This window comes from Fukomys damarensis, unplaced genomic scaffold, assembly GCF_012274545.1.
Source record: "Fukomys damarensis isolate Sample0158 unplaced genomic scaffold, DMR_v1.0_HiC HiC_scaffold_37, whole genome shotgun sequence".
Taxonomy (NCBI): domain Eukaryota; kingdom Metazoa; phylum Chordata; class Mammalia; order Rodentia; family Bathyergidae; genus Fukomys; species Fukomys damarensis.
The window spans coordinates 28,841,859-28,859,092 of NW_022900949.1; the positions used below are offsets into that span (position 1 = coordinate 28,841,859).

At 48.9% G+C, this 17,234-nt stretch overlaps 1 protein-coding gene across 4 annotated transcripts in view; it reads right to left on the minus strand.

Annotated features, from left to right (window-relative positions):
* The window catches only part of Slc6a11 (solute carrier family 6 member 11), a 108,798-nt gene that overhangs the window by 1,966 nt on the left and 89,598 nt on the right, over positions 1-17,234 (minus strand). Inside the window, exons 9-14 of one of the 4 annotated variants that reach the window (XM_010631371.2) lie at positions 10,183-10,295; positions 7,213-7,350; positions 4,517-4,619; positions 3,632-3,732; positions 2,776-2,946; positions 8-1,808 (exon numbers count right to left, since the gene is read on the minus strand). In XM_010631371.2, coding sequence (XP_010629673.1) covers positions 1,656-1,808; positions 2,776-2,946; positions 3,632-3,732; positions 4,517-4,619; positions 7,213-7,350; positions 10,183-10,295 — 779 coding nt within the window. In that variant the 3' untranslated portion in view covers positions 8-1,655. Of the gene's footprint in view, positions 1-7; positions 1,809-2,775; positions 2,988-3,631; positions 3,733-4,516; positions 4,620-7,212; positions 7,351-10,182; positions 10,296-17,234 lie in introns of those variants that run through there. The other 3 variants (XM_033759812.1, XM_033759813.1, XM_033759814.1) reach the window with 3 other exon arrangements.

The following is a 17,234-nucleotide window of genomic DNA, read 5'->3' on the forward strand; positions in this document are numbered from 1 at the left end:
CTAAATGTTGGAGAGGAGAAGAGCTGTCTCAGGGAGCTGCCAGGGCCTGGGGGTCAGCCTTGGACTTGCCAGCACACAGGTGGTTCCTCAGTGTGGTGCATCCATCAGACTGAGGCCCAGGCCCTGGATCTGCCACAGTGCTCTGTCCTGGTTGATGCACTGGCCTCCACAGGCCTCTGTTTCCTGCCCTGGGGAGTAGGGACAATAGAGTTCCCTGTTCCTTGTGCTAGTGAGTAGGAAGGACATGAGGGTGTATAGAAGTGCACAGCCTCCTGGGTGGCCTCAAGCAGGTGATTAGAACCTGAGAAATGTAATCAGGACCCACTACCTGGTCCCTGCTCTCTGTCAGGAGCTAAGAAGCTGGGGTATGAATTGCTGCTGGGCCATTGGCTAGCCATGTGAGCCAAGTGTTATGGTTTGGATAAAACAAATGCCCCCAAAGGCTCCTGTGTTCAGAGCTGGAGCTTTTGGAAGATGATTTGGTCATGGGGGTGCTATACTCACCAGTGGATTCACTGATGAATTCAGTAGCTGAATGTGCTGTTAAAGGAGCGGAGCCTGGTTGCTGGCAGGTCACTGGGGTGTGACCTGAAAGGGTATATTTCTGTTCCCAGCTCCTCCCTTCTCTCTTCCCACCCCTAGCTTTCCTCTGTCATGGCCTTCTACTATGCATTTCTATCTTGGAGCCAGCCAACCATGGGCTGAACCCACTGGAAGCTGTAAGCCAAATTAACTGTCTCCTCTAAGTTGTGAGTGTTGGGTACTGTGTTCCAATTACAAGAAAGTGACAAATACAGAATTTGGTACCAGGAGTGGGGCCACTGCTATGACTACCTAAACATGTGATTTACAAGTCTTTGGTGTGCAGCAAGAGTCTGAAAAGATTTGGAGATGCCAGCTAGAGAAGTCTTAGAATGCTGTGCAATCAGAGTAAGCAGACTGATGGGAGATTCTTGTCAGAGCTCAGAAAACCAGATGCTGATAGGAATGCAGAGACTAAAGGCCAGGTTCAGGATGTTTCAGTTGGGCATAAGGACTATACTGGCGGTTGGGCTAGAGGCCATGTGTGTTACACTCTGGCAGAAAATGTGCCTACATTTTATTTATGTTTGGGGACTCTGTGCTAGACTAAGTTTAAGAGAAGTAGACTAATGTGGTGGAGAAAATTTCAAGGTAGCCCAACATTCAGGCAGTGGCATGGGTTCTGCTAGCTGCTTTGAACCATATCTACAGTGAGAACCAGGAACAAAAACCCCAATGTAAAAAGTGCAGTTTCATCAGAAAGGAAGTGACTACAAGTTGGTCCCTGGAAAGCATGGTTGCTGAAAAGATCAGCATTAGAAAGAAGCCAAGTACTTCGCAACAGGAATAATAATAATAGGAATAATAGGAAGGATGGCGTGGAGGCATCTCAAGAATCAACAAAATTCCAGCCTTATAGGGTCGAGGATACAGAATTGTAAAGCTTTCATTTGAGAAGACAGTCCCCAGTCTCCTTGCTTAAGAAGAGTTGCCTAGGGAACTAGTTCCTTTGGATTCATTTCTTAATTCTCAGCCACAAAGGCACTAGGAGACCTCTGTGGCCATGATGCAAAAGGGGCCTGGCTACTGCTCAAGTCAGAGCAGACTTTGGCATCATCCTTTTGGTGCTGGTTTTACAAGCATAGAGAATGCAAGCAGTATGGGGTCACGGTAGCTTCCACCCAGCTTTCAGAGGAAGTCCTGGAAGGCTGAGCAATGTGCCACTGAGAGGGAAGTGCATGAAGTTTTGATGCCAAGAAGTTGAAGATGCCAGGACTGTGGAATGTCTGCTGAGAAAAACCACAGAAGTGCCACCCTTCGGATCTTGTATCTTACCACAACCTACCCCAGATGCTGGACATGGAGATATAGGATTTCATGTTTGCCCTACTGGGTTTCAGTCTCTCTTTGGTCCAGTTTCTTCTATTTCCATAGTCCCCCTTTTGGGTTGGGAATCATCACCCCATGTCACTGTATGGGAAGTATTTAATTTCCTGTTTTATTTTCATGGGGACTCATAGATAAGAGTTTGGCTTGAGTCTCACAGGAGATTTTGGACTTGGGACTTTTCAGCAATGCTGAAACTGTTAAGATTTTGGCAGTTCTTAGAGAAGGACTAAATGTATTTTGCATAATGAGATAGATATGAACTATTTAAGGGTCGGGGTGGGATGTAATGGTTTAGATCTAAAATATTCTCTCAAAGTCTCATGTGTTTGAAAGGTGATTGGAATGAGAGGTGCTAGACTCATCAGTGAATTCATCCATTGGTGGGTTCATGACTGGATGTGGTGTTGGGAGGCAGGGCTGGTTGGAGGCCAGTCACTGGGGGTGTGACCTGAAGGGAGTATTCTTCTCAGCTGTGGCTTTTCCCTTCTCTCTCTGCTTCCTAGCTTCCACAAGGTGAGGAACTTTCCTCTGCTAGGCCCTTCCACTATACCATTTCTTCCCCAGAGCTATCCAACCATGAATTATAGGATAATGTGAGCAAAAAAAACCCTCTCCTCCTTTAAGTTGCATGTGTTGGGCATTGTTTCCAGTGACAGGAAAGTGAACAGTCTCACAGAGACACATCCATCACAGTTGTTATGATGGTGCCTGCCAGAGAGGCAGGCCCACGGCTTTCTTGAGATACAGGTTGGCATATATGCATCACGTCCATTACCCAGGGGAAGAAGCTGAGACTAGTGAGGCGCCTAAAGCCATGCATGCCCTCCATCCCTGCCCGCCCCTCCCACCTGTCGTCCCCCTCACCTCGGGCAGCGTGCCCTCCATCCGCCACAGCTGAACGCAGATCCAGAGTGGAATGCACAGCATGGAGGACAGTGCCATGAGCCAGCCGATGCCGTAGCCCCAGGCGGGGTAGGTGTAGACATTGTTGTACTTGAGTGGCTTGTACTTGACAAGGAAGAAGATGAAGATGCCCTACAGAGAGATGAGAAGTCCCCGCAGCCGCCACCATCTGCCTGTCCACAGCAATGTGGGGCAGAACCACCCCGAGTATCAGACACGTGGGGGTACGACTCGGCCCCCATCCCCTGGGGTCCTGAGGCCTCCCATTACCCTGAAGCCTCTGTCCATCCAGGGACTCTTGTTTTGTCCCTGTCACTTCCTCAAAGGCTTATTCAAGGCTACTTTCCCATACTCTCCACACTGTGAGATGCTCTGAGATTGTTCCAGGCAGGGAATCAGACAACGGGGGCCGAGGTTGCAAGTTGTTTTTTGTAAGTGTCCTGTCTCTCCACAAGATCCCTTTGATTTTGGGGTTTGATTTTGGGGAATGAGCCTGACATTACCTCAGCTCTGCCACACCACAGTTAACAACAAAGCAAAACCTTAGTGTCCACATGGCCTTGGTGGCAGCTAGGCACAGCCCAGGCCCAAGGCAGAGGGACATTTCTCAGGCCACCTAGCAAGTCAGTGGCAGAGCTGGGATCTGCTGAGGGCCCTGCCAGGCTCAGAGTCTGTCCCTATCTCCTCAGCTTTATCAGGTGTCATGAGGCTGGGACCTGGGGACCTGTGCCCTCTCAGGGCCAGCAAGGCTGGGATGTGGAGGGTAAGTGAGCTGTGGCAGGTGGGGCACTGGGGTCAGCACCTGGCTGGTCCTTACCGCACAGATCCCAGGGGTTACCACCTTCCAGCACCACTTAATGAGTGACAGTGGCCGGTAGCCAATCATGTCTTCAATGTTGTCATAGAACCGGTTGCTTCCTTTGCAGAGCAGAATGGATGGAGATGAAACTCAATGCCCTTATTTATCACTTCAAGTACCACGAGGTAACACAGGGCTATGGCTTGGGTGATGAATGTCCCCAAAGGACCTTGTGCAAAGGCTTGGTCCTTGCTCTTTTGGAAGTGGCCCTTTAGAAGGTGGGGCCTGATGGGAGGTCCTTAGGTCATTGGACTGCCCTCCCAGGGAGGATTTGGGGAGCCCGCCTGGCCTTTTCTTCTCAGCCCAGGCTTCAGATGTCCTGATTTTACAGCCCACGCTTTTGACATGAGCTTCTGCTCTCAGCTGAGGCCTAGGCTTGAACCTGTGGAGCCTGAGCTCAGTTGAGCCTTCCTGTCCTCCTTGGGGGGAGGCATGTTTCATGATGGGGTGTAGCTGGTTGACTTGGGGGAACTCGGAGCACAGGGATTCTGGAGGATGGTGGAAGGGGCTCCCTTTGGAGAGGTGAGGCCAGGAGAGGGACTAACTGACCGCCTCAGGTGGTAGCTTAGCTGGGTAGGGGAGCAGGGCAGCTACTCCACCATCCCCATGCCTGGCTCAGTTTGGGCAACAGGAGGATTAGAAGGCAGTGTTGACAAAGGGCTGCTTCTTCTATACTGTCTCCTTTCTAGAGACAAGGTGACAGCTGCTCCATCTCACAGAGGGGAAATTGAGACACAGGGTACTAGGTCTGGCCTGAGGTCACAGTGCCTGGGCCCTAAACCTGCTTCCCGCTCTGGGGGTGAGAAGGCAGGAAGGCCCCTGGGGGTGGGGACCTCCACTCACCGTACACCCAGCCGATACACACGCACTCAAAGATGGCCACAAAGAGCAGGCACATCCCGCTGGCAGCGTAGGAGTCGAAGAGCTGGAAGATGTACATGCCACCCTGTAGACGGGGACAGACACGTGGACAGCTTGCTGGCTGGCCTTCAGTCACTGCACTCGATGCACTTTGGGGCTGCCACTGGCCAGGGGTTTGCCTGTTCTTCCTGTGAACACTGTAGCCTCTATGCCTGGGCACCCGGAAAGTGATGAGATGTCCTGTCTCAGCCTCCCCAGCTCTCCCAGGACCAGAGAGCACAGTGAAAATGAGTCGAGGTCAGGCACTCCAGCTGAGAAGGCCCCACATGGGTCCTCTGTGGCACCTGATGTGCAGTAGGTCCCTGAGTCATGCGGTGTGGGCCCTGTGGGGGCAGGGACCCCGGCTGGCTGGTGGTAGATGGTTGACCCCCACATCTGCAGGCTCTGACCCCTGGATTTGGTGTGAGAAGCGTGGGCTGGGTGTGACACTGGGGAGCACTGGGGACCAGACCCATGGAAAAGCCACAGTGCTCTGGGCCACAGAAGGGAGGCCATCATTGCAAGTTTTCTGGAAGATACCAGAAATCCAGGTTTGCATGGGAAAGTTTCTCTCTTTCCATGGTTGGTAACTTGGGAGTATATTTTTTTCTTTTTTGGTTTTTTGAGACAGGGTCTCACTACGTAGTTGAGACTGACCTGACACTCACTATGTAGCCCAGGCTGGTCTCGAACTCACAGTGATCCTCCTGCCTCAGCCTCCTGAGTGCTGGGATTACAGGTGTGCACCACCATGCCCGGCTTCAGACTGAGGCACGTTTTATAGAACACAGCAAGGGTGGAACAAGGCAAATGTATAGGCCATGTGTGCCTGAGGCCTCTGGCCTGTGACACTACAGTGGCCATCAGGTCTGTGGGCATCAGGACAGCCTGGGCCCAGCAGCAGGGCTGGCTCTGAGGCCACCCTTGAAACCCTTCCAACTTGCTTCCTTCCATTAAATGCAGTCAAGCACAGTTCAGTGGCACTAATGGCATCAGGCACAGTACAGAAGTCTCCTGAGACTGCAGCCCCGGGGGTGTCACTGCTGTCTCAGACTACGTGAATTTGTTTTGCAGCATCCACACAGTGAAACTGCCTATCAGCAGGTCCTCAGGACACATTCCATCCAGCAACGAGTGTGACTGTACCAGGCTCTGTTTCACCTGCTTCCTGCATCTTGGCTTACTTCTTGGTCCTTTCCAATGTGATTCCAAGGCAGGCACTATGGTATAGGAGAAACTGAGGCATAGAGCAGGGACAGCACCTGCCACAGGCTTTCAGATGGCTGGTGAGGAGCCAAGCACAGAGCCTGACAGATGGTCAGGCTGTGGAGCCTGGGTCTTAGCCACCCACTACCCTACCTGGTGGAAGCCAGAAGCTGGTGGGCTGTGCTTGCCCTGGAGCTGAGCTCTGAATGAGGGAGGAGATCCAGCCAGCAACTGCGAGGGTTGAGGCCACTGCAGCCCGCAATTTGCACTTCATGGATGCCCTGCCAAGATGTTCCCGCCACTGAGGACCATTCTCCATTTCAGCTGCTCATACTGGAGCCCTGATGGTCACCAAGCGCCCTCGGATGGATCCAGGCCTCAGACAGAGGGGCTATAGCTGGCAGAGGACGCCATGTTCCCCCTGCTCTTCCTGTGACCCGGGCCTCCCTGTCAGCCAGCCTCTTTAAGGTATCAGGTCAGCCTCCCAATTTGTATGCAACAAAAGACTTGCCTTTGCATAATTAATTGGCGCTTAATGAGACTCTGCTTGCTCCAGGCCCGCAGGAGGGAGGAGGAAGACTGCTCTGCTCTTGTGCATTTCCTCTAACACGGATTATGGAAGGGACAACGATCAGGAGCCCGGGTAACGAGCAGCAGCCACACTGAGCACCCAGGCCAAGCCTGTGCTGGCTCTGATGGCCTGGGGGCGGGCAGGTGGACAGGGACCATGGCCCACTGGGACACAGGGACATAGAGGGTGGCTGGGCTCGGGACCCAGGGCAGAGGCTGGGATCAGACAGGTAAGGCAGGCAGGGCAGCTTCCTGGAGGTAGCGGTGTAGGAGGACAAGTAGGTTCAGCAAGGAGGTGGCCCAGCCTTCCCAGGCTGGCCGGGTTTCACACGGCTGCTCTGATGGATTCTGAGAACACCTCCCCCATGGTTTTCAGGAAACCTCTGCCCATCTCCTGGCAGCAGCAGTTTTTCTTAATTATCTTTGTGCATGTGAGAGAAAAATACCTTCCCAAGACACTCGAACAAGTATAAGGACGGCTGCAGGGGTGGGGAAGTCATGGTTTGCGAACCTCAACTCGGCGGTCATGGAGACCCCCACACACTGGAGGCCCAGCAGAACTATGTGCAGGGGGCAGGGGCCACAGCACACCTCGCAGGAAGTGCCTGTTCCCAGAGAAGCCTGCTTTGAACTTGAAACCTGGGACAGGTAAGCAGTTTGGGACCCGGTAGCCGACACTGTTCCCTTCGCCCAGAAGTCACTGGTAGGGATGACCTAGGTGCCCACGTATGTGCCTAGGATTGTCCTGTATGTCTCTGCCCTACTAGTACCCAGGCCAAAGGACTCACAGCCAGGCCATCCCAGAGCTGGGGTCTCAGTCTTCCCACCCTCCCAAACTCCTTGCAGATGCCCCACGTCCTCACCTCTGTCAGCATCACGAGGCCCAGGAAGTAGGAGACCACAGACAGTGCCAGGATGAGCAGCTCCCGCCGGTAGCCCCTCCGGAAGACCTTGGGGTACATGTCCACCACGGCTGTCACCAGGCTTTCTACGCACACAAACTGCAGGGGACACTGTGCTGTGAGATCCTGGAAGAGGCTTCTTTTCCAGCAGGCCAGCTGCACCCTACTCTGTCCCCACAGAATGATGACTATGGCCCTGGCACTGGCTGCACAGTGAGCCCAGAAACAGGCAGGGCTGGACTGCCCAGGCCACTCAGCCTTGCACTGACCCGGGTGCATGGTTAGGACTGGAACAAGACCCAGGAGGCAAAGCAGGAGCCGTAGTCCCTATCCCCGGCCCGTGATCTGCTGGCAGTGCTCTAGGACTGCGCTGGCACCCTGCCCTGCTCCTGGTGGGCAAGTGCCCACTGCTAGGTAAGGGCAGTCAGAAGCAAGGCGATACCCAGCTCTCTGTCTCTGCAGGGCAGTCCTGGGCTCTGGCCAAATGGTACAGGCATGGATGGCTGAGTTTGAGCTGCTAAGTATCTGAATTCCAGCATGGAACATGGGGCTGGCATATGGTTTCAGTCCAACTCCCACCTACCCATCAATACCCATCCCAAGTATCCCAACGTAGCAAGCAGTCCCTTCTCTGGGTTCTCTGAAGGCAGATCTTGCAACCACTTCTTACCACTGGCTCCCAGAGAACAGTCCTCGCCTTTCCTCCTCACCCAGGGGCCCTGGCTTGCCTACATCTGTCATCTTGTAAGAAGTCATAGGGGAAGGGGCCACACTGTTCGTGCCCATTTCCAGTTTCTGGTGTAGGGCCCCGTATGCAGAACTGACTGCTCCTACTAATGCTATAGTCACAGTTCAGATTTTGTGGTCTCAGTTGTTTGTGGATTTTTTCCCTCTTAGCATCTAACTAATTACTGTTTGAGGAACACCCCTGCAATTTCGGAAACCTCGAATACTGTACCCTCTGCCATTTTTTTTTTGGCCGGAGGTTTGCAAGTAGCCAATCTGAGAGCGTTATTCAGTTCTCCTTGCTGCTGATTGGCTGCTGACCTGTAGCTCCTCTCCAGAAGATACAGCAGCACTCCCGCATCGTAACAGGCCTGTTGTACTCCATGCAGCTGTCTCAAGTGTTCTTGGTTTTGCTTTTCTTAAAGCCCTAAGATCCCTACGATGCCACCAAAATGTCCTGCACCCACTAAGGCTTCATTAATACAGTATTTTATTAAGTTAAATTATATAACTGCAGAAGACATAGCATATTTAGGGGTTCAACTATAAAAATAGGCATTTGTTAGCATTTTTTGACCATATCTGAAATCGTTTTTTTTTCATAGTTAATAGGTGCTCTAGGAATGTCACCCCTGCAAATCTTGGGGGTCCACCATATTGCTAAGGAGCACTGCAGGGGCTTGCTACACGCCGTCACCGCTTAGCGACTTAGCGACTCCACGTGGCACCTGCTGTCATGAGCAGGCATCTACCCTGCCACAGCTACCCTCTGAACCAGCCACCCTCGCCCTGAGGCAGGAGGGTGTGCGGGGCAGGAGTCAAGGGACTTTCTTGCTGGTCACTGTGTGGACAGACTCCCCTTCCTCAGGGAAGCTTCTGGACCTTAAGCCCTTGATGATTCACTTTTACCCCCTCAGAAAAGGTATTTGCACCCTTCCTGCGTGGACAAAGCCAATGAAGCAGACAGGTGAAGCGACTTTGCCAGAGTCGCACAGCTTCCAGATCCCTGGCACTGGACCAAACCTGGGCTCTGGAACCAAACGCCAGGACTCCAAAGCCCAGGCTGCAAAGCCCTGGCCTCTATCGCAAGGCAAGGGGTGGCCTTGATCTCCTGTCTCCGGGTCCCCAGGGCAGGTAGTGGGACCTGGGACCTGCTCATGGGGTGGAAACGAGACACTGTAGTACAGTTGCTCAGCCTCTCTGAGTCCTGACTTCTGCAGATGGGCAGCACCGAGGGCCCCAGCCCATGTGATTATGGTGACGATGAGCTAGACCTGGCCTTGGCAGCCTCCTCCTCCTCCTCAGCCAGGCCCATCCCCTCCTGTCACACATCAGCTGTCATCCCTGATCCCCAAGATCTCTGTCTGCAACAATGGGAGTGAGATTATCAACAGAAACACCCGGTGCCTCCCGGCTCAGCTTAGCAGCTCCTGGGGCCAGGTGGAGGGGGAGGAATTGGACGGGCGGCTGACAGGCGCATAGCCAGGCGACCTGAGCGCTGAGTGAGTCCCTCAGGGTCACGGGAGGAGCTGGGCCTCACCCCATACCCAGCAGGCCCAGGAGGCCACCTTGTTAAAGTGGGACCTCTCATCTGCGTGCCCTCTTGCAGGGGCCTGCTCACCAAGAGCCCCGGGATGCAAGGTCACTGCAGGCTGGGGGGCTCTCCGGTGCAGGCAAGGGGAGGGGCCTGGGGTGCTGGGCAGCTCCAGGGAGGGCAGGCCAGGCGGGTGCAGGACGGAGACAGGGATGGGGACACGCAGATCAATGCTGCATCTCATTATGCACCTTCTCAGGGACCCCCTTCCTCCGAATGCCACATGGTGAAGGCAGAAGCAAGTAGGGGGGCTGAGGCGACCTCAACACGGAGACAGAAGCAGGAATCAGGGGTGGCCTTGGTGACAGGGTGGGGCCGGGGACACATGTGCTGTGGCCCTGGGGTACCACGGCCCCAGCTGGCTCTCTCTAGGATGTCCTTCCAGGAATTGGTCAGCAGAATGGAAGCATTGAAGAAATAAAACACAAAACAAATTCGAACAGGAAACGGATTTCCTAGTGGGAAAACTTGAAGGGACCCCCGCTGGTGTGGGGGACCAAGGAGCTGCCCAGTGGGAGAGAGGCAGCTGGCAGCTGGCAGAGTGGAGCTCGTCTGAGCTGGGCTCTGTTACCAGAGGTGCCCACTCCCCATAACCCTTTCAGCCCCCTTACCTGGCTGTCCAGGCCCAGGAAGATGAGCATCATGAAGAACAGGGTTGCCCACAGCGGGGACAGAGGCATCATGGTCACGGCCTTGGGGTAGGCGATGAAGGCCAGGCCAGGGCCTGCAGGGAGAAGAAAGTGCACCTGGGTGTCTGGGCAGGGTCCACCTTGGTGCCAGGTGCCAGGCAGTGCCTAACGCCTACTCAGATCACATGGATCTGGCAGTATCCGTGGGGTGGCACCGTGCTGATGCTTACATTGCACACGAGAATGTCTGGGGCAGAGAGGGACACATGAGGGCTTGGAGAGGCCAGGATTCAAATCCAGGTTGGGTCTGGCACAAGGACTGTCCTCTGGGCAGCCTTGTCTGCTGCTCATCAAAATGCAGACTCCCAGGCCCTCCCAGCAGTTCTGACGGGCTGTATATGGTGAGGCAAGGTGCAGCGAGGTGCTGTCCTGCTGGGCTGTGGGTCCTGACACTCTGCCTCTGTGGTCTGTGGTCAGAGAACAGGTCTTGGAGCCAGGTGACCTGGGTTCAAATCCTGTTTGGCTATTCCCTGTGTTTGACACCTGCTTGCCTAGCTGATGATGGAGATAGTGAAGTCCCACCTAAAAGAGTGGTTTGAGAATATAATGAGACATCACAGAACAGGCAAAGCACATTTGAGAGCAGCTTTATTAAAGCCTAATTTGCACACAATAAAAGCCCATGTAAAGTGCACAGTTGTTGAGTTGTGAAAAAAAGTGTCTACATCAGACAACCAACAACGCAATCAGAATGAAGAGTATCTTATTGTCTCTCTGCTGTGTCTCCACCTCCATTATTTGTTCTCGGCAATGACTGATGAGATATTTTTCTTTTTTTCACCTTTGATTAGCTTTGCCCATCCTGCCTAGGATGCGACCGAGGGACAGATGGGGTCGCGCACTTTCCTTCCTAAGGCCGAGCTGATCTCCAAAGCAGCTGGGTCATGTGAGAGTCTCACCAGCCACGCTTGAGGGTCCCAGGGCTCCACACCCTTGTCAACACTTGATGTTATTGGTCGTTAAACCAAATCATCACAGGGGTGTGCGGCTGTCTATCCAGAGGTGTTTAATGTGGCGACTAACAGTGTTGAATGCCTTTCCGTTCATCATCCACTCTTCCTATTTCCTCTTCTGCGAAGCCCTCGTTGGAGGGTTTTGTCCATTTGGTATTGGGTTATCTCCCTTTATGGAGATGTGAGAGCTCTTTACCCAACTCAGACTTCAATCCTTTATCTGAGAAGCACTGACTGTGCGTACGAATATGTTCTCTCCAGGTGGGGCTTACCGTTAACTATGTTGCCAGTATATAAAAATACAGTGGATTTGCATTTATTGATCTTTTATCCTGCGACTTTCCAGGCCATGGAGCGCTGGGAATCTCAAAGTTCTTACTGACTTCTGTGTCACTTCTTTTTTTTTTTTTTTTGCAGATGCTTTAGGATTTTCTACATGGTCAACCATGTTGCTTACAGATAAAGACAGTTTTTATCCTTCCTCACCAATGAATGGTTTTTGTCTATTTTTCTTGCCTTCTCGAAAGGATTGTAGGACTCCAATACCCTATAGAATAGAAGCAGATTACAGGTGCCCTCCCTTTGTTCCTGGTTTTAGGGGAAAGTGTGAAGTCTTTAATAACCAGGAAGTTAGCACTGGTTCACTACCATCAACTACACCTCGGCCACATTCATATTCCATTTTTCCCTTACATCTTTTCTTTCTTTTTTTTGTTTTTTTTTTTTTTTTTTTTTTGTTTTTTGAGGCAAGGTCTCCCTTCTTAGCCCAGGCTGGCCTCGAACTCACAGCGATCCTCCTGCCCCGACCTCCTGAGTGCTGGGATTACAGCGTGCAACACCACGCCCGGTTCATCCTCACACATTTTCTGTTTCACTACCCGGTGTACAATTCCACAATACCCTTGATGGCTGTAGCTCATCCTCTTTTCTGCAACAGTTTCTCCATCTGTTATGAACTTGAGTTGTTCTTCATTAAGTTTATTGGTGCTTTTTAAGTACACAGTACAGTCGCATTCCTCGCGGGGATCCTGTACCTCTACACGACAGGTCTCAGTTCTCATTCTTTTCCCCCCTCCCCTCCCCTTCCCTCACCCCCTCCAAACTTCCCTGTTTACAAGGACTTTGTTTCCATGTTTTTCCTTTTCTCATATTTTTTCTTTTCCCTTTTTACCTTTCCCCTCCCCCTCCCATTTCCTCTACTCCTTTAGACCTTTTCTTCCTATTACACAGTATCAATTATACATTTTAATCCTTATTTACACTTTTACTTTTCACACCAGAGAAACTATTTGGTATTTACACATGTGTGACATTAATTTCACTTAAGAGAATGGCCTCAATATGCATCCATTTAGCTATAAACGACACTAGCTTCTCATTCTTTATGGCTGAGTAGTGCTCCATTTTATAGAAAAACACCATCTTCTTTATCCAGTCTCCAGCTGATGGGCTGTTTCTAAGTTCTAGCTATTACAAACTGTGCCACTATAAACATGGGTGCACATATGTTGCTGTGGTATGATTCTTTTAATTCTTTTGGAAAGATATCCAGCAGAGGGATGGCTGGGTCAAATGGGACCCCTAATTCTAGCTCTTTAAGGTATCTCCATATTGATTTCCACAGTGGTTGTAACAGTCTGCACTCCCGCCAACAATGGAGAAGGGTTCCTTTCGCCATACAACCCTGCCAGCATTTGTTATTAGTTAGCTTTTTGATAGCAGCCATTCTTTCTGAGGTAGAATCTCAGTGTTGTCTTCATCTGCATCTCTTGAATGACCAGTGATGTTGAGCATTTTTTTCATGTATTTATTTGCTGCTTTTACTTGTTTGTCTGAGAAACATCTGTTTATTTCAGATGCCCATTTTTGAATAAGGTCTTTATATTTGGGGGGGTCTGATTTTTTGAGTTCTTTATATATTCTAGATAGTAGACTTGTCTGAAGAACAGCTGGCAAATTTTTTTTCTCACATTGTGGGTTGTCTCTTAGCTCTGTTGCTGGTTTCTCTTGCAGTGCAGAAGCTTTCTAATAAGATGGGATCCCAGTTGATGATTTGTGCTAGTTCCCACGCTACTGAGGATGTTTATAAAGTCTTTTCCTATGATAATGTCTTTGAGAGTTCTACCTAACTTATCTTCCAGCAAGTTTAGTGTTTCTGTTTTAATATTTAGACTTTTAATCCACTTGGATTTTGGTTTAGTGCATGGTGAAAGATAGAGGTCTAGTTTCAGTCTTTGGCAGGTTGAAATCCAGTTTTCCCAACACATTTATTGAAGAGGATATCTTTCCTCCACTGAGGATGGTTGTCTACTTTGTCAAAGATGAGGTAGCTGAGTACATCTGGAGTTGTTTCTCTACTAATCTATTCCACTGATCCTCGGGTCTGTTTCTTTGACAGTACCATGCTTTTTTAGTTTTTTCAATCATAGTGGCTTTGTAGTATAATTTCAAGTTGGGGATTGTGATACCCTATCATGTCTCTGTTGCCTAGAATGGATTTTGCTATTCTAGGTCTCTTCTGGTTCCAAATGAATTTTTGGATTGTTTTTTCTAGTTCTGTGAAATATACTCTCGGGATTTCAATCCGGATTGCATTGGTCTGTGTAGCAGTTTTGGAAGTATGGCCATTTTCACTATGTTGGTTCTTCCTACCTAGGAGCAAGGGATGTCTTTCCATTTTCTTATATTATCTTCAATCTCTTTTTTCAGAGTGCTGTAGTTTTCAGTGTAGAGGTCTTTTGCTTGCTTTATTAGATTGATTCCTAGATATTTCATTTTTTGATGCTATTGTGAAAGGGATTGTTTCCCTAATTTCTCTCTCAGTGAGTCTGCTATTTGTGTACAAGAGGGCTATTGATTTTTGAGTGCTGACCTTGTATCCAGCTACTCTGCTGAAAGTGTCAATTAAGTCTAGAAGTCTTTTGGTGGAATTTTTTGGGTCTTCTATGTAGAGTATCATATTGTCAGCAAATGATGACAGTTTAACTTCTTCCTTTCCTATCTTTATTCCTTTTCTTTCTTTCTCTTGTCTAACTGTTGAGTATAATGGTTCCAGAACTATATTGCTAAGGAGTGGTGATAGTGGGCATCCTTGTCTCGTTCCTGATTTTGAGCTTGACAGTTTTGATGGATATGGGTCAGTCTTTTGCCGAGGGTCTTTTAAAGAGGGTCTGGCGGATGTCTTCTCATGTCTGCCTGAGGTCAGGAAATCCCAGAAGGGGTGTGGAGTCCTCAGCATTGCACTGGGGGTGGGGTATACATTGGCCAGCCTTATTATTGGTGACGTCTGTCTCGGCCACATAGCCAAGGAGGCATCTACCAGTTTACACATTGAAAAGTCACTGTTTTGCTCCTGCAGTTGCTCAGACGGGGAGTACTTGGAGATAAGGATCATTTCCTGCTTCTGTGCAGTCTTGTATCCACCAACCGTGGCATCCATTGGTGGATCTGCTGCAGTCCTCATTATTCAGGGTTTGGATAATGATGATCTGGTATTATGCCTCATCCCTTCTATTTCATTAACTGGTCTTCTGTACGGGGCAGCTGCCCCTGACTTCCCAACTATATGACCCCATCAGTACAGTCCCGGATGTTAGTTTGTTCTACGGGTCACCTTCCGATGCCATCACTGTCTGTTGGCTGCTTGCAGTGCCTGGCTTTGGCCACCAGCCCTCCTTCCAGCTGACCCTGTGTCTGCTGATGCCTCCACCCCTTTTCCGAGCAGGTCCTTGTTCTCTGGCACCGAATACATAATCTAGCTTCCTCTTGTCCTGCCCAGCACTGTAGTCCACTGCTTCCCAAGGAGCCCTGGCTTCTCTGGTTGACAAGTGTGTCTTAAAATGAAGACCTGGGTGCCTGGTGTACCCTTTGTCTGGCGGGTGGGGGTGTCATGGCTTACAGCTCTCAGTGTGGGGAAATCCACACCCTTGCACACGGCGGGGATTTATCTACATGCATCTTAAAGAATGAGTTCCAATATGCTAAAACCTCTGATTGCAACATTCTACTCTCTGTTTTCTTTATTTCTAACTGCTTAATCAGACTATGATTAAGATGAGAAAATGACTGTAATGGACCTAATATATTGACCTCTGTTCAACTTTCATATGCAGTATTGCAGACGTGATAACCCATATCCCCGTACTAACACAAGTACAATAACTTTTGTCTTTGCATTTACAGTGCCCCCTCAACGACATTTTTCAATGTTTCTCAGGTTTTTCTTCCCCATCGTCTTGAGTATAGCTACATGGGTGTTGGTCATTTGTAACAGTTACATCCATCTGGTACTGTTTGCATTTCATTTTGCCTTGCTCCCCAGACTAATGGTTTACTTATTCAGGGTGGTTTGTGAAGATACCAAGAGTCAAGGTTAATAACAAAGATACATCGGGAGCTGGGGCAGTGATGTGTGCCAGTAATGTGTGCCAGTAATGCCAGCTCCTTGGGAGGCCGAGACAAGAGGCTTGAAAATTTGAGGTCAGTCTGGGCAATTTAGTGAGACCCTGTCCCCAAAATAAAAATAGAGAAGGGATGTAGTTCAGTGGTAGAGCATTTGTGCAACATATGTGAAGCCCTGGGCTCAACCTTGGTACTAAAACAAACAAACAGAAAAACAACCTCACAGTAGGGGGAAAAGGGGTGTTTCCTTCCCATCCTAGTACCTCATTCCTGTCCCTCCTCTCCAGCCCCTTTCTACCCACCTTGTAAAGGTAACCATGCTGTTTCCAGTTCATCCTTTCTCTATTTCCTTTGCATAAAGGAGCAGGCATATTTTCTTATATCCCATTCATTGCTCACATGATGAGTAGAATGTCACTGATATTTGCTTTTTTAAACATTACACAGCATTTAAAAAAATACCCCCCCCAAGGACCTGAGTTCAATCCCCGGTACCAAAAAACAAAACAAACTAAAAACCTCAAGTTCTACTTTCTTGATTACATTCAGTTATAGATCAATGTTAAACTTTGCCAAAGGCTTTTTTTTGCATCCATGGAGATACAACAATCTTATGATTTCTTGTTAGATCTGAGAATATTGTGTACAATATTAATGGGCTTCCTACACTAAGGCAACCTTGCACCATTCTGGAACACATTCTCCATAGTTATGCAAATTACACCTTTCTGACCTGGCAAGGAACTTGGTGTATGACTTTCTGCAGTAACTACATGGATTGGGCTTTTCTCAAAATCAAGCTCATTTTCATGTTATTGGGTATTCTATAAACTCCCTAGTTTAGTTGTGTCATTGTCCACAAATTTTGATATGTTGTGTTTACATTACCATTAGGCTTGAAATATTTTCTTCTTTGCACTATAGGTTATGTAGAAGTATGTTGCCTAACTAATATATATTTGGGGGTTTCCCAGACATCTTTTTGTTATAGATTTCTAATTTTACTCAGTGGTAGCAAGAGGATGTACTCTGCATGATTTCAATCTTTTCAATACACTGAGACTTACTTATTTTAGGCCCACTGTATGGTCTACCTTGGTGAATGTTCTAGTTTCATTTGGAAAAAGTATATTCTGCAGAGTTTTATAAATGTTGGCTAATGTGGTTGACAGTGTTGCTTAGATCTCCGTGTCTACTGATATTTTATATAGTTGCTCTATGAGTGAGACAGGAGTTAAAATCTCCAATCATAATTATGAATTTGTCTATTTTCCCCTTTAGTTCCATCAGTTTTAAAAAGTTACATTTAAGTACCTGCTGTCTAGTGCAAAGACATTAAGGACCATTAGATCTCCCCGATGAATTATCCTTTTGATCATTATAAAATGTCCATCTTTATCTGTAGCATTTTGACTTGATGTGTACTTTGTCTAACACAAATATAGCCAATCCATTGTATTATGCTTATTGTTTTTCTTCCTCTCTCCTTTTTAAAAAAAAACATTTTATGTACATATATCTTTAAATTTAAAGGGTATCTCTTTTAGCTGTTTTATAGTTGGGTCTTGTTTTCTTTTTAATTCAGATTGATAATCTGTCTTTTTTTTTTTTTTTTTTTTT